Source organism: Typopeltis vanoorti, chromosome 1 (assembly GCF_054136105.1).
Source record: "Typopeltis vanoorti isolate ZY-2024b chromosome 1, IOZ_Tvanoo_1.0, whole genome shotgun sequence".
Lineage (NCBI taxonomy): Eukaryota > Metazoa > Arthropoda > Arachnida > Uropygi > Thelyphonidae > Typopeltis > Typopeltis vanoorti.
In genome coordinates, this window is record NC_143549.1 from 110,048,321 (window position 1) to 110,073,401 (window position 25,081).

The window sequence follows — 25,081 nt, forward strand, 5'->3', positions numbered from 1 at the left end:
AGAAAAAAATGAAAGAATTTGAAAACAAGAACCTAACCTTGGAGATTCAATGACAAACTCTGAAGAAAACATTGACTGATTAAGTCAGAGAGGTAGGTGGTGAGATCGAATGTAAGGATAGAAAAATTGGAAATCTATGGTGGATCAGGAAGTTAAAAAGACAATGAAGGAAAAGAAGAAAGCATATGGAAAGTTCCTGGCAAGTAAGTCAGCTTGTGCTCTTAGAGAATACAGAAAAAAATGGAAGAAAGCAAAGCACTGTTAAAACTATCTAAATGGGAAGAATTTAGTAAGAATATAGAAAATAAATATCAAGAAGGTGCAGAATGTTCTGGAGGTATTGAAAAAGCTTAGAAATGGAGGAAAAAGTACTCTAAATGGAATGAGAGACGATAAAGATAACATGAAAACTGAAGATATTCTAGATGTTCATCATCAAATTCCTGCCATGTACCCTCCAGGGGTAAACAGGATATGATAGTACTACATGAAAAAAATTACATCATTATTAATTTCCTATCTACAATTTTCCTCCAAATCAGCCTGTTACTTGTCAACACTCCAACATTATCAGATCTTATATTTCTATCGTCTAAGGCACTTTGTACCGTATCAATCCACAAATATCTTGGTCTTCCTCTGGGTCGTTTTGCTGCCAACTTGGCAGAGAACACTTGTTTTGCTAATCTTTCCTCACCCATTCTGTTTAAGTGACCATACCACCTAAGATTAGCTCTGCTAACGCATTCCTGGATGCTGACAATGCCAAGTTCTTTCCTAATATCCTCGTTTTTAATATGATACTGCCATTGATGCCATCTGTTCATGCCTATAATCTTACTCAGGACTCTCATATCTGCAGTCTCTAGTCTTTAGTCAAGTGTTTTACTTCTGACCCAGCTCTCAGTTCCATAAGTCAAAACTGGTTTGAACACTGTCTTGTATACAGATAATTTAGTGTTCTGACTAATTATCTCTCTTATTCCATATGCATTTATTCATTTGACTTCCTACCATACCAGCATTGTTGATTCTGTTGTCTATTTCCATATTTAATTTACCATCTTCACTAAAAATCATGCCGAAATAGCTGAAATGTTTTACTTGTTCCACAGGTTCCCCGTTCACAACACAGTTGACATTTTCAACAATTCTACCTATTTTATTGTCTTTGTCTTTTTAATGCTCACCCTCATACCATATCTATTACAACAGTTATTCAATTTAGTCAGGGACTCTTGCAAACTTGTAGTGGATTTATTTAGAAGTATAACATCATCCGCATAAAGCAAAGAGCTGACATTAACATCTCCAATTCTGATATCATGTTTAATACCACTTTCCTTCATAATGTGATCCATATAGATAATGAATAACAGAGGGGATAATGTACATCTTTGTCTCACACCAGATTAAACATTAAACCATCTTCCTGTACTTCCTTCAATTCTAACTGCCGACTTACAACTCAAATACAGACTAAGTATTGATTGATATAATGCCCCATTGACACCATATAACTGTAGCATATTGAAAAGCTTCCCTCTTGGCACCTTGTCATATGTCTTTTCCAGATCGACAAAACTTAAATACAGATCTTTGTTATATTCCCATGCTTTCTCGACTATTTGTCGTAAAGTGAAGATCTGATCCTGACAGCCTCTATTTGGCCTGAATCCAGCTTGTTCTTCACCAAGCTTTTCTTCCACAATTCTTCTCAACCGTTTCTTAAGTATACTTGCATAGATCTTGCCAGGAACACTCAGTAGGGAAATACCTCTGTAATTCTCACATTCAGTTTTATTTCCCTTTTTATATATATGTACTATGAGAGCTCTACTCCAATGATCGGGAATTCGTCCCTCTGTCCAGGCTTTCTGAACTATGCAGTGCAGCCACTGTAAGACTCGTATACCACCTTACTTCAGCATTTCTGGTCAAATATCATCTACTCCTGCTGCCTTTCCACATTTCAAGCCTTTAATGGCTTTTTCTACTTCAAGTATGGATATGTATTCCTGACTGCATGCCTGGTCAATGTTTTTTACCACTGTGCTGTCATTACTGCTTGTTTCATTTAGCAGTTTTTCAAAGTAATTACTCCATACTTCAAGGATATCTTTTTCTCCTGTTTTCATTTCACCTTTATCATCTCTAATTCCTTTTATAGCACTCTTTCCTCCATTCTTAAGCTTCTTCAACAACCTCCAGAATATTTTGTCACCTTCTTGATATTTATTTTCTATATTCTTGCCAAAGTCCTCCCATGACTTTTGTTTAGCTAGTTTTACACAGTGTTTAGCATTCTTGCATTTGTCTCTATATTCTCTAAGAGCACAAGCTGACTTATTTGACAGGAACTTTTGGTATGCTTTCTTCTTTTCCTTCACTGCCTCTTTAACTTCCTGTGTCCACCAGGGAGTTCTGATTTTTTTATCCTTACAGACAACCTCACCACATGCCTCTCTGGCAGAATCAATCAATGTTTTCTTCAGAGTTTGCCACTGAATCTCCAAGGTTTGATTCCTGTTCTCAAACACTTTTTCATTTTTTCTTCAATAATCTTTGTGTATTTTAGTCTACAACTCACATCTGAGAGCTGCTCAACTTTTATTTGCTTTAAAACTTTCTTACATGTTATTCTTTTCAATATGAAATTCAATTTTATCCTGTTCAAGACTAAATAGTGATCACTTCCAATTTCAAATCCTCTGTACACTCTGGTGTCCTGCACCAGGGAGAAAACATCACTATCAACAATAACATAGTCAATGAGACTTTTCTTATTCCTTGTCTCTTCTCTCCATGTGAATTTGTGCACATTTTTATGTTGGAACATGGTGTTAGTAATAACCAGTCCATGTCCTGAGCAGAAATCCAACAGATATTTGCCATTATTATTAGCTTTGCTCTTTTCTCCAAATTTTCTCAAAATATTTTTGTATGTCTCACAATCATTTCCTACTCGGATATTTAGATCCCCAACAAGCACCAACTTTTCATTTTTCATTGTGTCAGTTGCTTTTTCTAAAGCCTCAAAAAATTCCTCCACTTCTACCTTAGTAGAACCTTCTGTGGGACCATAGGCACAAATAAGTCTCATTGTCCAGTTCCCCATTCTCATATTTGCCCACATTACTCTACTTGAGACTGACTGCCATTCAAGAAGATTAGCCTCGTATTTTGTGTTGAATACTATGGCTACTCCTTCTTTTCCTTGATTGTCATTGCCTGTTTGGAGTAATTATTTTGAATGACTGCTAAATGAAACAAGCAGTGTCAGCATGATGATAGAAAACTCTCAACAGGATGCAGTTAGGAATATATATCCATACTTGAAGTAGAAATAGCGAAAACCTGAAATGTGGAAAGGCAGCAGCTGGAGTACATGAAATTCAGCCAGAAATGCTCAAATATGGAGGTATAACAGTTTTACGGTGGATTCATTGCATAATTCAGAAGGCCTAGTCAGATGGTCAAATTCCCGATGATTGGAGCAGAGCTCTCATAGTCGAGGTATTTCTCTACTTGAGGGGTCCTGGTAAGATTTATGCAAATATACTTGAGAGATGTCTAAGAAAAATTGTGGAAGGGAAGTATAAAAATAATCATAATTTATAATTATGAATCTTTTACAATTGTTTATGTTAGTATACATTTCATAACATTTCTGATCACGACTTTGTGATGTGCCCATAATTGATTTGTAAAAATGAAATGTAAAGCATTTGAAATTGATGTACTTACTAGGTTCTGATAGTTTGTAATAATTTCAGTTTTCTTTATTGTAATTTATATTTGTTAAGTGTGGATTTATCTTTTGTTCTTTTGAAGATATGCTCTTTATGCTAATGAAGATGATATGTCAGCCATTACTACATAACTTCTCACTTGCCATTTACATGGAGTACACATGCTCAGAGATTAATTGGTGATTGACAGCTGACAGAGAGAGCTTTCAGCACTATGGTAATGAGAAAAACAAGAAGAGAGAGAAAATGAAAATTTGAGAACAGCAACCAAAGAATTTTGTTTTTAGGAGGCTTTTAAGACAACGCGACAATCAGGACAACATTAATAGAAGATTCCGAAAAGGAATCGTAACACACTGTGAATCTTTAAACTGGAAAAGTTGAGGCTGTCAACAAGTGTTTAGTAAATAAAAGGAGAGTATATAGGAGTTGATGTTCTAATTTAATGTTTGAGGAAACACTGAATAAAAAGTTTCATCTTCTGTCTTAAGGATGCTGGATCTGCTTATTATTCCATTGGAAAAAGCAATGGTAAAATCTGAAACTGTAAAGTGGATTAACATGAAGCGCTCTACTTAGATATGTTGTTTATGAAATAGTAAAATAAACTTGTCTTTCTCTGGTAAAGAATTGGTGATTTTGTGTCAAATTGAACTGGGAGAGATAAGACTATTTATACTTCAGTGAGACAGGAAGAATAATATTGTATGCTACATAAAAAGGAATCCCATGGAAAAGAAGAAGAAAATTTTTTATATTTTTGGAAAGGACTTAACAAAGAAACTGATTCTGATGAACATTTTGTTGTGAAAACAAGATGTTTAGTCTGGCAGACATGATTAAATACATATTAAACAACCCAATAACAGAATGGGTCAGAGAATGAAGGATTTTATTTTTTTAGGATAAGAAAATCTCTAAGGTGTAGACTTATTTTTGAAGGCCTTGGATTCAATTAATTTTGTAGTTATTTATGTAAATGTATTTAAATGTATATAATGTTTTAGTTTCATTAAAATGTACAGTACATATATTTTTATATCTTAGTCTCGAGTCAATAATTTTCCAGATTCTAAAAGTTTAAAAGTCATTGAACTAATTGGATTGAACTCTTGTGTAATTACTTAGCACTCAGAAATAAAGCAATCTCTTTACAGACCTGACAGTAAAAGATAAAAATAAACAGAAGCTTGGTGGTGAAGAACAAGTTGGATTCAGGCCAAATAGAGGTGGTCAGGATCAGATTTTCACTTAAGACAAATAGTTGGGAAATCTTGGGAATATAACAAGAATTTGTATTTAAGTTTTGTATTACAAGGTGCCAAGAGGAAAGCTATTCAAAATGCTCCAGTTATATGGTTTAAATGGAACATTATTTCAAACAGTACATAGTCTCTGTTTAAGATGTAAGTCTGCAGTTAGAATGGAAGGTTCAGGAAGATGATGTGAAGTAAAATCAGGTGTGTGACAATGGTGCGCATTATGAAGGAAAGTGGTATTAAATCTGATATCAAAATTAGTGATGTTAATCTTAGCTCCTTCCTTTAGCAGATGATGTTATACTTTTGTATAAATCCAACATGTCTGCAAGATTCCCTGACTAAATTGAATAACTGTTGTAATAAGTTTGGTATGAAAATCAGCAATAAAAAGACAAAGACAATGAAAATAGGCAGAAACATTGAGAATATCAATCCTGAATGTTGAACTTATAAAACAAGTAAACGTTTTCAGCTATTTAGGCATAATATTTAGTGACGATGGTAAATTAAATATTGAAATAGACAACAGAATTAGTAAAGCTGGTATGGTAGGATTTTATGGTAGGTAGGTATGTTTAGTAATGATGTAGTTTTTTTTCATGTAGTTCTATCATATCCTGTACACCCCTTGAGGGTACATGGCAGGAATTTGATGATGATGATGATGGTATGGTAGGAAGTCAGCTGAATATATGGAATAAGAAAGAAATTAGTCAAAAGACTAAATTATATGTATACAAGACTGCGTTCAGACCAGTTTTAACTTATGAATCTGGGAGATGGGTTAGAAATAGAGTAAAACACTTGATCAAAGACTGGAGACCTCTGATATGAGAGTTCTGAGAAAGATTAGTGGAATGAACAGATGGTATCAATGGCAGTATCATATTAAAAATGACAATATTAGGAAATAACTTGCCATTGTTAACATTCAAGGAATGTTAGTAGAGCTCATCTCAAATGGTATATGGTCACAAAAAGAATGGGAGAGGAAAAATTAGCAAAACAAATGTTCTTTGCCAGGTTGGCAGGAAAAACCCCAGAGGAAGACCAAGATGCAGATGGATTGATAGAGTAAAAAGTGCCTTAAAATACAGAAATATAAGATCTGATAATGTTGGGGTCTTGACAGATAACAAATTAATTTGGAGAAAATTGTTCATTTCAAATTAATAATGGTGTAGCTCTTTCATATGGTACATATCAGGAATTTGATGATGATAAAAATTACACCTATCTTTCAAAAAAGAAATAATTTGATATGTAATTTTTTTTTTTTTTTAAGAATCTGTTGTGAAAAGTTGCAGATAATTATCTTGAAATTATCTGAAATTTGGGTATTTCAACCTGAATGTAACAGGTTAGTTCAGATTTTAATTAAAAACTTAAGGTGCATATCAGAAATGAATGATGAATATTTTCTCTGCACAGACATAAATGTAAGGGTCTTTAGCAGTGATGAATTTGTTTTTTTAGTTTAATGCAATTCAGTATAATTGCATTAAACTAAAACTTGGTCAACTACCCAGTTGACCAAGAAAAAAGAAACTCATATCTTTAGCTTTTCATAGTAATTGCATTATCTTTCAGCAAATCTTCATGGATTATGAGAATCCTTTCTTTCACTGTCTCAGTTCTCTGCATTCATTATGGAAACATTATGGAGACTTCCACAATGTTGTAGTAATAACATTAAGATAAATAAATGTCACTATTTGATGTTTGCATTAAGCTCACTAATGTAAATATTAAGTTCATATTAATGAGAAGAATATCATCTGGAGCATACATAAAAAAAAGCAACACAAGCTGAACTAAGCACAGTGTGATTGCATCATTTATGTACATACAGCACGAGAAACTAACCAAGTTAAAATTGGTTTGAAGATTGTCTAGTATTTATTATTATTATTATTATTATTACGTGACACCTCCAGAGAGTCCAAAGACTCATTGAGGGAGGATACCTACTCTATAACTCTCTGTCTCCACCAATTACACCAATGCCGTCTACTACCCACCAATATTCAGCTGATTTTGTGTTTTGACTAATTTCTGTGTTATTCCATATAAATTTATTCAGTTGACTTCTTACCATATCAGCTTTTCTAATTCTACTGTCTTGTTCCATATTTAATTTTCATCTTCACTAAAAATTGTGCTTAAATAGCTGAAATGTTTTAATTGTTCTGTAGGTTCTCCATTCAGGGATTTTTGGAGGTGGGGGATTTTGATTTGATTTATATGGCATAAAGACATCAAAGGTCATACTCTGCTAGGACACAGGTTTACAACAGTACATATGATAAATAGTGAGGAGGGCAATCACAAGCATCCTGCCATTGGCAGAATTTGAACCCACTGCTCTTGGCTGGAAAGGATATACTAACCACTCTGACAACTAGGCTGGCCTCATTTCAGGTAGGAGCTAATTTCAATGTTTCTGCTTATTTTCATTGTCTTTTTGTTGCTGATTTTCATACCAAATATTTTACAACAATTATTCAGTTTAGTCAGGGAATCCTTCAGACTTGTATTCGATTTATTTTGAAGTAGAACATCACCTGCATAGAGTGAAGAGCTGAGATAAACATCTCCAATTTTGGCATCAGGTTTAATCTTTCTTTCATAATGTGATCCATATAGATGATGAAAAACAGTGGAGATAATGTGTATCCATGTCACACCTGATTTAACATCAAACCATCTTCTTATACACCCTTCAATTAACTGATGACTTACAACTCAAATATAGCATCATTGAAAAGCGACAGAACAAAGACCTGAGTTTGATTCTCGTCGTGACCAGTGGAATCTTCATATGGATTTTCAATTGAAGATGCTAGCTGATCTTATATGCAGGTAGCAGGGTTTTTTTCATCCCACATACAGGCAAATCAGCCATTAGAACACATGCAACTTACAGACAAAAATACTATTGGTGATGGGTATATATGCCATTGATGGTTGTGTGTAGTTGGAGAATTAAACAGTAGGGGAGACAGTGACGTGTGTGTGTGTGTGTGTAGTGGGGGTAGAGTAGGGTGCTCACCTTTGATGAATCCTTGAACTCCTTGGAGGTGTCACATAATGATAATAATAATATACACTAAGTATTCCTTGATATAATGTTCTATTTACACTTTATAACTATAGCATTTTGGAACAGCTTTTTGCTTGCCACATTGTCCTTGTCATATGCCTTTTCCAGATCTACAGAAATTAAATACAGATCCTCATTATATTCCCATGATTTCTCAACTATTTGTCTTAAAGTGAAAATCCAAGCATCGCTTCCGCAATTTTTCTTAGCTGTTTCTCAAGAATATTTGCATAAATCTTACCAGGAGAGTCCTGGTAATAGGGAAATTCCTTTCTAATTCTAACATTAAGTTTTATTTCCCTTTTTTAATAAATGGGTACTCTGTGAGAGCTTACTCCAGTCTGGAATTCAACCCTCTGACCAAGACTTCTGAATTTTGCAGTATAGCTACTGTAAAACTTTTATATCTCCATATTTGAGCATTTCTAAGTGAATATCATCCACTTCAGCTGTCTTTCCAAATTTCAGGTTTTGATGACTTTTTCTACTTCAGGTATTGATATCTATTCTGATTGCATTTCTGTTAAGTATTTTTCTACCATCATGTTTTCAGTGCTTGTTTCATTTAGCAATCCTTCAAAGTATTTACTCTAGACATCTGGAATATCTTTATTTCAGGTTTCATGTCACCTGTATCATCTCTGATTCTTTTTACGGTACTCTTTCCTCCATTTCAAAGTTTTTTCAAAAATTTTCAGAATATTTATTATTTTTTTTGCAATAGCGATAGCTGAGTTAGATAAAGGGAATGACTACACAATAATACTACAAGATTTTGCATGTGCATTTGAAAGGATGCTACATGGAACTGATGATGTGGATGCAATGGTGGCTGATGAGAGAAATACCAAAAAGGTAGAATATGGAAGAGCGGAATCCAAGAGAAAGCAGGTGACTTGTGGTGTGCCAAAGGTCTCTGTACTTGGAACTCTGCTATTTAATTTGTACATAAATTATATAGAAAATAATTTGACGGGAGATATTCAGTTGTTTGCTAATGATGCAAAGTTGGGTAGAGTAATAGCTGATTAAGCTGATATAGAGAGTTGCTAGGATGATTTAAATAAGCTGACAGTATGGGCTAAACATAATGGATGTTACACATGGATAGGCTTATTTGTTCGTCAGACATGTTGTAATAGATTTCACGGTATGATATGAATGCTGCAATTACTTATACTAGCCCTACTGTTACACCAGATTGTGGTTATCTTACTTTTGTAACAAACTTTGTGTTGTGTGCTCTGAAGATGCTGGATATAATAACAGCAAAATATTAGCTTCTAAGTTAATAAATAGTTATTTTCTTATCCATCTGTGTTCATATCATACCGTGAAATCTATTACAACATAATGGATGTTAATTTAATGTGGTAAAGGATAAAGTTATGCATTTTGGGATAAAAAGATCACAAGGCGTGTGCCTACTCCAGGAAAATGATGTAGCCAGGGATTTGTATGTAGAGTTGAAGTTTAGAGAGCATATTGCTAAGTTAGTCAGTGTATCTCACCGGTTTACCTAATTATTGAAGAACATGCTAACAAGCAAAGATGAGGGAGTTATCTTTCCTCTTTATAAAGCCCTGACAGGACCAAATCTGGATTATGCTCTGGTCTTGTCTTCATCTTTTCAGAGATGAAGTGGTGTAGAGGAGGAGGAAGCAAGTGACCAAGATGGCAACTGGTGTGTGTGTGTGTGGAATGCTCCTTATGAGGATAGATTGAGGGTTTGCAAGATGCAAAAGTAAAACAAACGTAGGTGGAAAAAAAAGTTCAATATGATAGAAACATTTACGTTACATAAAGGGTTTTATAGGATAAATTCAAGGGAAATATTTCTGCACTTTGTTAGAAGGGGCAGGACAAAAGGTGGTCTCTGGAAATAGTGTAGTTAGCATGGATGTGAGGATTAAATTTTTCCTTAGAGAGTGGTGAGTGTATGGAATGGGTTGCTAGTCAGTTGCGAGTGCTTTGTTAATGGTTTTATGAAAAGTTATGGTAGATATTATGTTTGATAGTTTAGGTCTCCTGCAGTGAGTCTTGGGACTCTGTAGAGGTGCCCATGCAATAATAATGATAATAATTTCCCACCTTTCCTTAATGTTCTCAAAGTCTTCCCATGACTTTTTTGTTTAGCTAGTTCTACACAAAGTTCTTCACTTTCTTACATATTTATCTGTATTTTCTAAGAGCACAGTTTGACTTACTTGCCAGAAACTGTCAATACACTTCCTTCATTTTTCTGAATTCCCTTGAACTTCCTGAATCCACCTGAGTTCTGATTTTTCTATCCTTGCAGAAATCCTACCATATGCTTCTCTAGATGAATTAATCAATGCTTTCTTCAGACTTTGCCACTGAATCTTCAGGGTTTGGTTCTTGTTTTCAAACTTTTTCATTTTTTCCTGAATATGCACGTGTATTTTAGTCTACAGTTCACCTCCAAAATCTCCTCATCTTTGATTCATTTTAAAACTTTCTTGCACATTATTCTTGCGACTTTTTCCTGTTTCCAAAACTCCAAAAGTATCATGGTGTAGCCACTCCCCCTTACCTAGCTCAATGTTATCATTGTAGAATGTGAGCAAGCTGCTACAACATAATCTTCCCTTAATGAACCCATGTTGTTCATTGCAAAGTAGAGATTCTCTGTCAACCATTTCTGAATGAAAGTCCTCACCAAGTTTTCTAGAATCTTCACTACCACTCCTGAGATACTTATTGGTTGGTACTTGGATACATCTGTTTTTGCGCTGCCTTTGTACAATGAGATTACCATACATTATTTCCGCTCCTGTGGAATCTTCTCTGTTTTGAGATGCAAATTATATAGCCTGGTCCTTTAAAGGAATAGCTAGTTCAGCTGTGAACGCTATTAACATCCATGCTGATATCCCATCAGTTCTTATTACAGAATTTTTATTCAGTTTGTTCAACAGCTCTAGTACTTCCTTCTCATACATATGAGGAAACTCAGGTGATAAGGTGAGTGAAGAGATAGTGGAGAGTTTAATGTTACATATACCAGGTTGATAGCTTTTAGCAAAATCACTGCTCATTAGTTGAATGATCACTTCTGCATTAGTCATCTGCATTCAGTAGAGTTATATACTTTTCAGATTCTTTCTTTCTTTTACTTGCAGCATAATGATAAAATTCTTTTGGGTTGTCTTTAACTTAAAGAGCTAATTTCTTTTCATACTCAGACTTAGCTTTCCGTACAGCACTTGTGACTCATCTGGCTTGCTGCTTATAATTATCATAATTGATATAATCTTTTTCTTACAAATCTCTTGCTTAATTAGATTATGCAACTATTTCACTCCTACTCTATTTATTCTTCAAACTCTGGGGATACATTCTGATATTGTACTGTCGATATGCTTCCCATCCATGATACTATGGGACAGAATCCAGCATACTCCTTAAGTGGAACTTACATTCATAAACTTAGCCACTTCTCAAGTGGGTACCACATGATCACTATCACCAACCAAAGGTAGAATAGTTATGTCTTTAACTAACCCCCCCCCCGATACTATAATCAGATCTAACACTCTTTGACCTCGAGTTCCTTCTGTGACATGCTGCTTTAAGAAGTTGTCTCACAACAGCTCATTATATTCAGCTTCATTCTTCTCATGTGATTTCACAGCTATCCAATCAATGATTGGATAATTCAAGTCCCTCATTATGATTACTCTTTTCGCACCCATTGTATTTATTTGGTGATGCCATTCTTTGTCCCTAGCAACTGATCCACCAGGTCTGTAATAACACCCCACTATGCATTTCACTAGTTAGACTCCCCCCACACACACACACCAGATGTCTTCAAATTCACTGCCACATGAAAAAAAAATCGTTACTAGTATTACAATCATAGGTATCAACTCTAACTGAATTCAAGTCATTTGATATCATTAGCAGAATACTCCCTCTTCTCCTATCCTGTCTATCCTTCCTAAAAATACTGTATCTTTGCACTCGATACCCTTTAGTCCTTCAGCTTCTGATAGCCAGGTCTCACTAATGCCTACAACATGAGGTCCTAAAATATTAACAAGGCAACAAACTCTATATCCTTTGTTTTTGATACTCCTAGCATCCATGTACAGACATAGTAAGTTACCTGCATGTATATACAGAGATCTACAAATTGTGTCATGCAGACCACACACAAGTGTATACATGCAGTTACCTCTTTTGTATACACTTGTGTGTGTGTGTGTGTGGTCTGCATGACACAACTTGACAACGTGTAGATCTCTGTTCTTATCTAGTTACTTATACAGACATCTGTACACATTCTTGATAGGTCCAAACTGGACAAACACAGTTTATCTCTTCATAATCATTCCTATCATTAGCACAATTACCTAACATTGTCGCTCTTAGACACAGATTCTCATGATTCCTCCTACAGAATTCAGTTTCCCTGATTCTCTGTGTTAGGTCTCATATCAGTTGATATTTTTTCAAGACTTATGATGCCAGAAGCATTCAAGTGTAGGTCGTCCCTCTTATACAAATCAATCTTTCCTAAAACTTACTCCACACATAAAACTTGCATCTGTTCTACACAGCGTATGCATCGAATTGTTTGCCATCATAACCCTTCTTCGTAATTAATTTCCATCATATCTAGGTAATATGCTAACGATTTTTACTTTCTCACTCTTCACTCTCATTTCTTCCAACAACCTTTTTGTATCCTCTCTCATACTGAATTTATTGCTAGTTAAGTCATTGGTACCTACCAGAATTATGACCTTTTTTGTTTTTTGTTTTTCAATTGCTTGCATTATATTTTTAATTTTTGCTCTGGGAAAACTTGAAATTATAACCCATTCATCAATGGCATGTTTTATAATAGTCACCATACCAAATAATATCCTTCTTTTTACAATCAACTTCACTTACCAGATTTTTGTTATTCTTATTCTAAACTCTGCTCGCCATTCTGTAATTCCCTCATCATCTGTCTAATAATCTGCTTTAACTTAGTGATTTCAGAGGTTAAATTAATTTCAATGTCCTCTTCAGTATGTCTTTAGTGGGTTTCATTTCTTCTGCATTTTTGGTGCCATTTTATTGTATTTAATATTATAATATCACAATAAAAATATGTTATAAAGACACGAAATATTCTAAAAACACAAAAATCCATTCTAATATACCATAAAACACTAATTTTCTGAGGAAGAAACACAACAAAGCAGATAAAAATCACATTTTACATGAGTGCTAATTACACCAAACCACCTCATAATATAATCTCAAACCCCATTTTGCTAACCTTAACTCTCCCGTTCTGTTTTAATTAGCATACAACCTTAAATATCTTCATTTTTAACATGATTCTGCCAAAGACAGAATCGTGAAAAATCAACAGATGTCATCTGAAAAATTGAACTGGCTTTGTTTAAGAGTACAACTGCATCAGCATAAAACAAAAAGCTGTTTGATATCTGCTATCAGGTTTAATGCTACTTTCTTTCATAAATGTGCTTCATATAGATGATGATTAAGAATGGAGATAGTGTGCCTTGTCATATACCTGATTTTACATCAACCCATCTTCTTGTACTTCCAACTGCTGACTTACAACTTAAATTATACAGTAAAATATGTAGTCCATACTTTCCATTCATCCCATATAATTTTAGTATCTTGAAAAGCTTTTCTCTTGTCACCTTGCTGTATACTTTTTTCCAGATCTACAAAACTCAAGTACAGATCCTTGTTATATTCCCATGATTTCTCAATTATTTGCTTTAAGTTGTTGTTATTCTACAGTCTTTTTTTTTTATCATCTTGGTATGCTTGCATAAATTTTACCTGATAAAGTTCTAAATAGGTTCAAGCAAATTATAAACTCGTCCAAAATTGATTCTGAAATGGAAAGCAGGAAACATGCATTATATCCAAATGACAGCCGTACTTTCTAGTTTCTTGAAAGATATAGCCTGTAACATTTTTCCAAACCTACTTTTACCTCTTTTGTATTGGAATGGTTTCCATCGTGACCTATACAAAATTCCAGTCTCATGGCATCTTCTTACTATTCTTTTAGTTCTGGCACTGATGATCTTGGTTAATGCCTTCCTATCATATAATAGGCAATATTTGATTGCCCCCTTTTGATGTCCTGATGACATTTCTCTAGTAGTTTGGAAGGTTAGGACTAGTTTTCACACACACTCTCTTATTCCGTGTTACCTGCAGCTTGGAAATTGTCCCGTGTTCAACCATTTCTATAAAGGGCAACAAATCTTGAGCATCAAACTACAATTCTTTCTTGGTAATGTAGGAAACCATTAGCAGTGAACTTCTATACTTTCTGGAAATCAACTTTGCAATTAATAAATTATTACTAGTGTAGATTTCATCACTGTCTATCAGTGGGTAATCTTGTAGATATCACCCACTTTTGAACCATGGAAAAGCTTGAAGAATTTCGATATTTGATAGTTCTGAGGCACTTGATTGTGTTTGGCATAGAGATCTGTTAAGTAAGCTTGCATCATATAGTTTCTCTGTGGTTGCATGTTACATATGATGGTGGTGGTGGATCTTTATCCTCAAACTCTACTAGTAAAGTGAAGCACTGCATGGCTCTATTCTTTCAGCTAGTCTCCTCCTTCTGCTGATAATTCACTGCTTTTGCATTTGACAAACTTTGCTGCACTACACAGATTGACAAAATGTATAAAATAACTTCTTCAATCCTAAATTTTGATATCCAACTATTCAGTTATTTTCTTATAACCTTGTTAATTTCATTGCTGTTAAAACCCAGTCCACAATTATTTTTTGTGAGGAATATCTCACAAATAATAATTCTTCTCTTCAATACTCACTTTTAACCATACATATTTCTGGACAAATGAGATTTCTCCTCTTGGACTCTAACCTCCAGTCTTTCTTGACATAAACGTATTATAAATATCACCTCAGCATCAAGGAAATTAGTATTTCTCTTTTGCTCAAAGTGTCTGACCTGATATTAAGTATACAAATTACTAATCTGCTCAACCATTAAATATTGCCTCACATTTGGGATGGTGTTTCTAGGAGCTTCCTAAAAATCTTTGACTACTCAGTACAAAAAAAGAACAGCTAAGAAATAATATGGTATTCAATATCCACTTAATTTTGAACAAAAGAGAACAGTTTAAGTTGCAATCCATCTCTCACCATTATACTCCGATCTCTTTCATATATGCCTTCTGTCCAAAAAGAAACCGAACTTTTGATAGAAAATAAAACAGGCCAATTATAATTATTCAGATAATTTATTTCAATCAATATACTCTCTCTCAGTTTCGATACAGCGTTTGGCACGGTCAATTAATTCGCTAAATGAGTTTTTTATATCGGTTTTTTGGATACTGTTGAGGGTCGTGGTTACTTCCGCTTGAACATTTTCAATGGTGTCGTATCGCTTTCCTTTCATTGGTAAATGAAGTCGGGGGAAGAGAATGAAGTCATAGGGTGCTAAATCAGGTGAATACGGCGAGTGATCCAACACACAAACTTGTTTTTGGTCAAAAACTGTCTCACAATGTTTGAACGATGAGATGGTGCATTATCGTGCAAAAGTGACTAGCTGCCTGCATCACGATATTCATGCCGTACGCAATGAATTCTCGCTATCAATCACTTCAAGATAAAATTCACCATTGACCGTTTGGCCTGGCGGAATGAATTCTTTGTGGATAATGCCCTTGGAATCGTAGAAAATAAATCTGCATTGTCTTTACTTTTGACTTCTCCAAGTGACTTTTTTTCGGATGCCTCTCTTCTGGTGGTCTCCACTCAGCACTCTGAAGCTTTGTTTTGGGCTCATACTCAAAAACACCATGTTTCGTCACCAGTAATGATCGTTTCAAGGAAGTTTGAGTCCTTAATAGCAGTTTTAATGAGGTCCTTGCAGTGTTCAATTCGATACTTTTTTGGTTGTCAGTCAACTTGTGGGGAACAAATCGCGAATTCAATTTATGATGGCCCAAACTCTCAGTCAAAATGTTGTGCACAGTTGATTTTGGAATCCCCCAATTCATCTTCAATCAATCTCACGAACAATTTTGAGTTTTCTTTGATGAAATCACACACTCTTTGGATGTTAACTTCGCTCAGTCCAGTTTTTTGCCGTCCTCAAGCATCTCATGACCAGAATGCAATTCACATGTCTCCAAATCCAATTAACAAGTTTCTTTTTTCTGCCAATCCATAGCATTTTTATACTATAGATTGAGTAACTTCTTGTGTATGTTATTGCTATTAAAAAACTTATAAATAAATAAAATGTAAATATATTCCACTGCAGATAAAGTTGATATCACTTCTAATAAGCCCATTAAAGAGCAAAGAAAATGTGAAGGAGCTGTTTGCATTATAGTTCCACTTCAAAGATGGCAAATGCATAATACATAAAAAAGAAATGAATCAGAAAGTATTTATATACTCCACTAACTATTGAAAAACATTTTACCAGAGTATGTCATGAAAATGATGATAAATATAATGTGTTGAAATATTGGGACATCTCTATTTTAAAAGGAAACATGCTAATCTATATGTATATATATATATATATATTCTTTTATCACACATAGTCACATGCTATATATTACAGTCAGTTACCTCTGTACCCTATATTGCATATAAAATAATTTACAGTGTTCATTAGTAATTTTATCATAGGATGTCACATCATGCCTGTCCATTGCATGCTACAGTTAAAAGACTATCACCCAATGTCAGGACTTTAAATTTTTCAGGAAATGACAATTTATACTAAAATATTAATTAAAAACTTTAACCAATACCTTCCAGTATTTCAGCAATATTACATTGGCATTTTCTGGGAATATGCATGCACATATCATAAAACTATGATATGTGCACACAGGCACTAACAGTGAGCAAATAAGGCAACTGGCATTGGTCCTAAGGATGTCTCCTTGTGGGCTAAATTGGGTTGTCTTGGCAGTTGGGCTGATGTTCTTAGGATGCAAACTACCCAAATTTGTTGAGATTTTGGGAAGTTTTTTAAAGCTGAGGCTGATTCCCTGATTCCTGGAATTCAGCTATACACAGATGTGTTTGTGTCTGTTATATCATGTTTTTTATGCTTATTTCTCTGTGTCCCTCACTTGTTGAATATAAAGTTTGTGACTCTTCTCTATCCTTATTTTTTATTATAGGCAGAAGATGTTCACTGTATTCTGGTAGATTCTCAGGAGATTGCAGGAGGAAAGGTGGTTTTCATCTTTTTCTTGTTTTTTACTTTATTTTATGGCATTGATAAAGTGCCTTATAGTCAAATAAATTTGTTGAAGAGACCAAAGCAATTAATTTATATTTTATATATATATATATATACACACACACACACATACATACATGTGTTAATCACAAGTATTTGTTAATGCAACTTCATATCTAATGTATTTTTATTAGAGATTTCCTTATTTTGCTAATTATTCTTCTGATTTTTTTTCATCTAATTAGAAAAAAATTCATAAATCAGTAAAACTGTACAACAGTTCTATTTAGAAAGTTGACCTTCCTTAAAAAAGCAATAAAGCATATTTTTATAAAGTTAATGAAACTATATTTTTGTATAAGCTTTCTGAACTAGTCATCCAGATGTCTTCACCTGGTTGTTGTTGCTAATTAAGCATTACATAAATAATGCATATCATGTTAATTTGATCGTAAAACTACATTAATATTTTTAATTATACTGCTTACATTATTTTTGGTCATCTGCATGGGGACACCTTCATGAAATTTGAAAAGGGCATGATTGTTATGGCTTCAGTACTAGAATGCCTTCATCTTGCATATAGCATACATATGGTACTCATGACCATAGTGGATTCAAGTGTGCACAAAATGGCACTAAAAAGGTGAGACCCACTTGTGCTGATGAAACTGTGAAGGAGTGCAACAAATGGATTCTTTTTTTATGGTAAGTGAAGGGTGCATTGCATTGTATAAACTACTTGACAGGTGATGTTGCAATATAACAGGGGTGGCCACAATGTGGCTCGCGTCTACGTATCACACAGCTCTTCACGATCTACCAGGAAAAAATAAACAAAAAGAGAAAAGGAGACAACAAAAAAAAAGGAACAAAATAAATAAAAAGAGAGAAGAGAGAGAAAAACAGGGTTAATAAAAGGGAAAAACAAGGGTTAATAAAAATTACTGTAATAAAAAAAGTTTAATTCAAAACACATTAAATGAAGTTTACTTTGAACAATTAGAATAATTTAAGTTTGAAACACTATAATTTTAATTTTAGTTACTTATTTACTAGTAGAGGCCTTCCTTGTATCCATTTTCTTAGTAAGCTCCTTAAAATTAGGTGTGTGATTAGTCAAAGCAGTTCTTACAAGCTTGTTACAACCTCGTCATGTGCACGCTCACTCCCGTACCATCACATAGGTAAACGGTTGCGGCCCTTCTAAGTTTTATCGGAATTATTTTGGCTCCAAAAGGACACATGGTTGGCTATCCCTGCAATATAATGTGGAACAGTATCATTGATGTTAGTGCATCGCATTCTTGCACACATATGAAGTTTCAGAGCCAAAGACCAACAAGAGATGTTTCCTCACCATTTATCATCAAAGTGGCTGCTCTGATGCAAGCAACACATCCACTGAATACATCTGTCAGACAATAGAAAGTGTACTTACTTATTTGATGAATCACAGCTTCTGTTATTCAGGCTATGCATATGGTGCAAATAACATGAATCAATGAATTCATTCCTTCACTCATTGTCTCCACAATTCAGATCAATGGAAGTGATATCATAGTATGGGAAGATATGTTTTGCTAATCAGAATTAGCACTCCTGTTGTATGTTAACTGATGCATTACTAGTGTACCCTAGTGGCAGTTAAAAGCATTCCACATGCACTCTGCATGGTGTATCTGCTCTCAGACAGAGTGTCTTCCAGGATGATAATGTGTGCTGTGTCACTTGAAACATGCTCTGAGGAATTGGTTCAAGGAATGCATCACTTATCTTAAATAGTTAGTACATTTACCAAATCAGACACATATGTGTTATTCTGAAATATTCTCTGACAGAACAGATACTGTTTCTTCTCCATCCAGGGACTGCTGCCATGATGTGTCTACATGATTAATGACATTGTCATACCATTGTTGTTTATCATGTAGTGGAATACACCAAGGATCATTATGATATTAGGGAGAGATCTCTCCTTTTCTGCCATGTACTGAAAAAAAATTTGTGTGTCTATCATGTCTCCTCTTATTTGCCTATTAGCTAGTTTTTTCAACCCACAAATCCTCAATCTATTGTCACAGGGACCATTCTATACACTTGCCACAATCTTGATCACTTATATATGGATCCTTTTACCCACTTCTTCATTCCCATCAATGCAGGCAAACTAGATCAGCACATAGATCTGGTTGCCTGGATTCCATTTTAATTAGACAGTAATTATAACTGTACCTTTCTTTGGACTGTACCTTCCATTGCCACAACTTTTTTTTTTCTGTACTGTCACAGAAGTTAGGATGTTTCTGAATGAGGGTATAGTGTTTTATGAAGCCAGATTCTGCCTCACTTCTAAGATCTCTTATAGTCTTCACAACTATTCTACATCTCTGATCTCTTCTGCAGTTCAGCAGTTTACAGCTCTTTTATAGCAATGTGCACAGCTTTAATTGAAAAGACATTCATATTTCTTATCACAAGAAAATTGCATAATGTGACATACATTTTAGGAGGACTTATTCTGACAAATAAAATATCTGGAGTGCATAACAAAGGGGAATAATTTCACTATATCCTGTAGAAATGCTTCTGAAAGTAGATGTAGTATATCCTCAAGAGGAAGATTTGTGAAGAGCGATTCTATATCTAAGTTAGAAAAGATAATGGTTAGCTTTCATATACAATTTCTCTTGAGGACAGACTATACTTTCAGAAGCATTTCCACAGGATATAGTGAATTTATTCAACTTTGTTATGCACTTCAGATATTTTATTTGTTAGAACAAGTTTTATAGTCAAGTTGAAGGAACCACAACGGGACTTCCTTACACTCTCAGCTTTCATTTTGAGTTTGTAATATAGACAAATTTTTTGCTATCTGACCACATAATGAAGCACATTAACTACTTTTTTTATCTAATATAAAAACATCCGTGAATTTAATTTACTATGGAACTGGGAAAAAAAACAAGACAGCAAATTGTCCTTTTTAGTTATTCTACTCCTTTGCTTGCTGTTGGGTGAATTAATTACTTCATTTATGAAAAGCCTACTTTCGATGGATATAATATTCAGTAGTAATCAGCTCGCCATCCATCACAGAAGACTGGAATTGTAAAAACATTATTGCAACATGCTCGCACTATTTGTTCTACACCTCAGCTGTTACCTCAGGAACTCTTAAACATCAAACAGTAAATGAAACTCAGTGACTTCTCACAAAGGGCCACACAATGGTTTTTTAATTCCTTTAATCCTAGCTCAAATAACAAGGAAATAGTACACTGAGTTACAATTCCTTACATATCTGGTATCTCAGAACCTATTTCCAGAATTCTTAAGAAATACAATTTAGCAGCTACTTTTCTTCCTATCAACAAATTATCAGCATGGTTTCATCTTCAAAAGATAAATGACCTCCTCTGGTTCTATCTGATGTCTATGAAGTTCCTTGTGACTCTCATCGTTCTTACTTTGGACAAACTGGACTTTCTGTAGAAAAGAGAATACAAGAACACCAATCTTATATTAGCAATTGCAAATCGAAATCTGAAAAATCTGGCTGCATAGCACAGAAAAGATACAGACTACAACATCCTATGGTCTGAAACACACTTTATCATTGTTGGTATAAATTTGAGCACGTGTTTGAAGAAAGCACTGAGGCCTTACTTTACCATCCAAGCTTAAATTAGAATGACTGCCTCCCTCTCTCTCTCTCTTTAAGATATGGGAAAGTCTTATTTTAATCACATCAATATATATACTTTTTTTAAATAGCTAATGAATTATCAATATTGCAATATTTCTTCATTTATATGATTACATTGTTTTACATATAACATTACACGGCTCTTACTTTTTCAAATCAATCTGTTGTTCATATTCTACTTTGTAATTAACTTTTATCACTACTGATAATGGCCTATATCATTCAGGCTGAAATATATGGCCTTAAATAAATAGTAGGACTTATCCCTTCTGCTTTTTTGTGTTAATTTGAAGAACCTCTTATGGCATAAGTATCTCTTTAACAATGAACATTACAGTAATAATTTTGAAATCTGGCAGATGTAATTCAATTTAGATAAAAGACACAAAAGAATATGATCAAAAAAATAAGTAACTTAAATTATCAGCATTATTGTAATAAATTTCACAACACACAAACGGATGCAGTGAGACTTTTTAGAGTATCACAAAAGTATATAAATATGGTATATGCTTTTGTGACATTCTAAAAAGTGTTCCACACCTTTTGCAAAGTCTCCTTGTGAACTAGCATTAGAAAAATATTCTCAATCTAGCATTCAGATAAGTCGTTAGAGATCCAAATGAACAAAGGAGAATAGAAATGAACAGGAGGCACATCTTATTGGCTATATCTCCATCTTATGTCACTTTTCCAATGTGTAGCAGTAATATTTCTAGAATTAATACAAAGACTGTTGGAAGAGATTTCAATAGTCATTCGTTAGCTGTGATACTATTGTTATACTCTAGAAATGTATAAGATTTAATGAAGTTATATTTTCAGAGAGTTCTTCATATAAAAGAGGATATAAACCACAAACTTTACTAACAATCAAAGAGATTTAATTATCTAAGAAAAGGACATTCGAACAGTATTTTGAAGCTATTAAGTAATCAGAGTCACCATCAGATCCAAACTTTGAAGCAATGTTTAGAAGAAACTGTTGAAGATCCCATAATTAAGGAACTATGTCTTACTACTGCAGTTGAGAATGCTAATGGCGGGGGGGGGGGGGAACCAATGAAAATAAAATTGCAGCAAACCTCTAAAAATTAGAGGAATATCCTAAACTGAAATTAATTTATGGACTTAATCAAGCTAATATGTCAAAGAGAAGAAATCCCAATCCCATTGGATTCTGACTATTGGACATTGCTACAAGATACTATCTACATTGAGAGCATTTGCAAAAGAACGTTGACTGATGATCATGTCTTCAAAATCAAGAGTTGTTAGAAAAACATTATGAGTTTGATAAAGAATTGCATCTGATATTTGTGAACTATAAACAGGCATGTGACAGTATATGTTGAAATGCATAAATAGGATGCAATGAGACTCTTTAGAATGCTCTCCAAATTATATAAATATAATACATACTTTTGTGGGATTATAAAAAGTCTTTCTGTAGGAATATTCATCAAGTTTTGAACTAAAATCGTCACCTTGCCAGTGAAATGCTCTCACAATGAGAAAGCATGTCATTAACAGCCACTAGTATTGGTTTTCTTTGACATAGAAAAAGCTTATGACATACTCGGAAGAGACACTGTTCAAGAAAAGCATGCATAGTCATATTTGTGAAGTTTGAAATTAATGCTAAGTATATTTATGTATGATAGATAAACAAAGTTGGTCCAGTTTCTTCTTTTATTCATCAAGAGGAATGAGGAGTAAATTGTTTTAACATGGAGAGTGGTGTGGCAAAGAACTTTTAGTTTACTTGGAGAGTGGTGTTATTATAGTATGTCATCCATTGCCTGTCTGTTTCTGGCAATACCTTAAATTCATTTACACTAGATGCACTCACTACCCCAAAGGGCAAATTATTCCACTCACTCACTGCTCTCTGGGAGAAAAACCTAGCTCTGAACCCTTTCTTGACTGAGAACAACCTTAACTTCCACGGATGCCCCCGTGTTCTCTCCCCGGCTTCTATATAATGAAAAATCTCATTTGAAATGCTATAACACCCATTCAAAAGTTTATAGACTTCTATCACATCACCCCCCCCTCTTTCTCCTGTTAACCAGAGTCTGTAATCCACATACTCGCAATCTGTCCTCAGAATCTAAAATCCCATAATCCAGATATATAATCTTTGTAACTTTTCTTTGCACCCTTTCCACAGTTTCTTTATCCCCTTGGAACCCAGGAGACCAAATCCGCACACAGTAATCCAAGTGTGGTCTTATCAACGTCTTATAAAGAGGCAAAATTACTCCCTTATCCTTACATGACAAGGTTCATTTCAACGTAGCAATTATCCTCCGAGTTGTATTTGCAACTTTTGCTATGTGACCTTTGAACTTTAAATTCTTATCCACCAATACACCAAGATCCATTGCCTCTTCAGTTTCTTGTATCATAACCCCGCTGATATAATATGCTGCTAGAATTCTAATCACGTCAGAATGCATAACTTTACACTTACTAACATTAAACTGACAGCCATTTTTGTTTGCCCAGATTTCCAGTCTATTCAAATCATTTTGTAATTGCTGAATATCAGTAGCATCCCTGATTACCCTACCTATCTTCGCATCATCAGCAAACAGTTGCGAATCTGATGATAGACCCTGCTTGATGTCATTAATGTATAGATTGAACAATAATGGCCCAAGGACTGAACCCTGAGGTACTCCACTTGTTGGTTACCTTAAATCTGGCAGCTTCACACCCACTGTATACCACTTTTTGATATCTGTCTGTTGATCATCCCCTGATCCAAGTCAATAGATTATGTTCCAATCCCATATTCTCCAGTTTACACAACAGCCTATCATTTGGTATCCTATCTTAGAAAAATCCAACATTATCATAGTGTATCCATTCCCTTTATCCAACTCAGCCGTAACATTGTTATAAAACATGAGCAAATTGCTAAAACATGACCTTCCTTTAGTAAACCCATGCTGTTCCCTGCAGAGTATAGAATGCTTGTCTACCCATTTCTGTATGCGAGTTCTTACCAACTTTCTAAAATCTTCACTACCACACCAGCGATACTAATAGGTCGGTAGTTAGACGCATCAGTTTTTGCACCAGTCTTGCAATGGAACTATCGTACATTCCTTTCATTCCAAAAATCTGCCCGTTAACGAACGGGCAGATATTCCATCTGTTCCTATTGGCAAATTCTTATCCAGGTTATGCAAGAGCTCTTCAACCTCATTTTCATGAACCTCTGACTCTTCATCCAACTTCATAAAGTGAGCACACGTTAACTGAACAATTTCCTTAGCTTCTTACACTCGTGTACCATCTGCATTCAATAAAGTTATTTATTCTTCCACATCCATTCTTTCTTTTGCATGTGGCTTAAGATAAAATTCTTTTGGATTGCCTTTAACTTGCATGGCCAATTTCTTTTCATATTCCATTTTAGCTTTTTGTTGCCAGGCCCCACTTAGCTAGGGTATATAGCACCTACTCTCCAGCTGTCAGGCTGTGAGTTAAAATCTCACTGTGGATGTACATTGATGTTCGTGTACATCTTTAGATGGTAGTGAATTTCATTCTCCAGTGTGAGATCATCATGATTTTTATTCACTTAAAATAATAATATCAATAAATGATAATAGACAAGAAATTATATTCTTATTTAATCCTTTACCTAAGCATTAGCAAATAAGGTTTGCATGCAAAGTGTCTACACTACTAAGGTTGTATATAGAGGCTGTTGACTTCACATCAATTACTAATATAGCATGTGGTGCAGAGGCAAAATATAAACCAGTTAATAAACATCCGTTTTTATAAAATAGTTTGTTTGGTGTTGTTAATACTGTTAAAATAAGTTATGAAAAGTAAATCAAAATAATTGACAAAAAAATTCTATTGTTTTAATCCTTTATATAGGCTACTAGTATATATAAAGACTCTTGACTTCATATCAATAGTCTAGTGGTAAAGGTACTTCATGCACAAACTTTA

At 34.4% G+C, this 25,081-nt stretch overlaps 1 protein-coding gene across 1 annotated transcript in view; it reads left to right on the forward strand.

Moving 5' to 3' along the window:
* The window catches only part of Fancm (FA complementation group M), a 389,753-nt gene that overhangs the window by 292,446 nt on the left and 72,226 nt on the right, over positions 1-25,081 (forward strand). Inside the window, exon 17 of the mRNA XM_090395633.1 lies at positions 17,330-17,383. Coding sequence (XP_090251759.1) covers positions 17,330-17,383 — 54 coding nt within the window. The remainder of the gene's footprint in view (positions 1-17,329; positions 17,384-25,081) is intronic.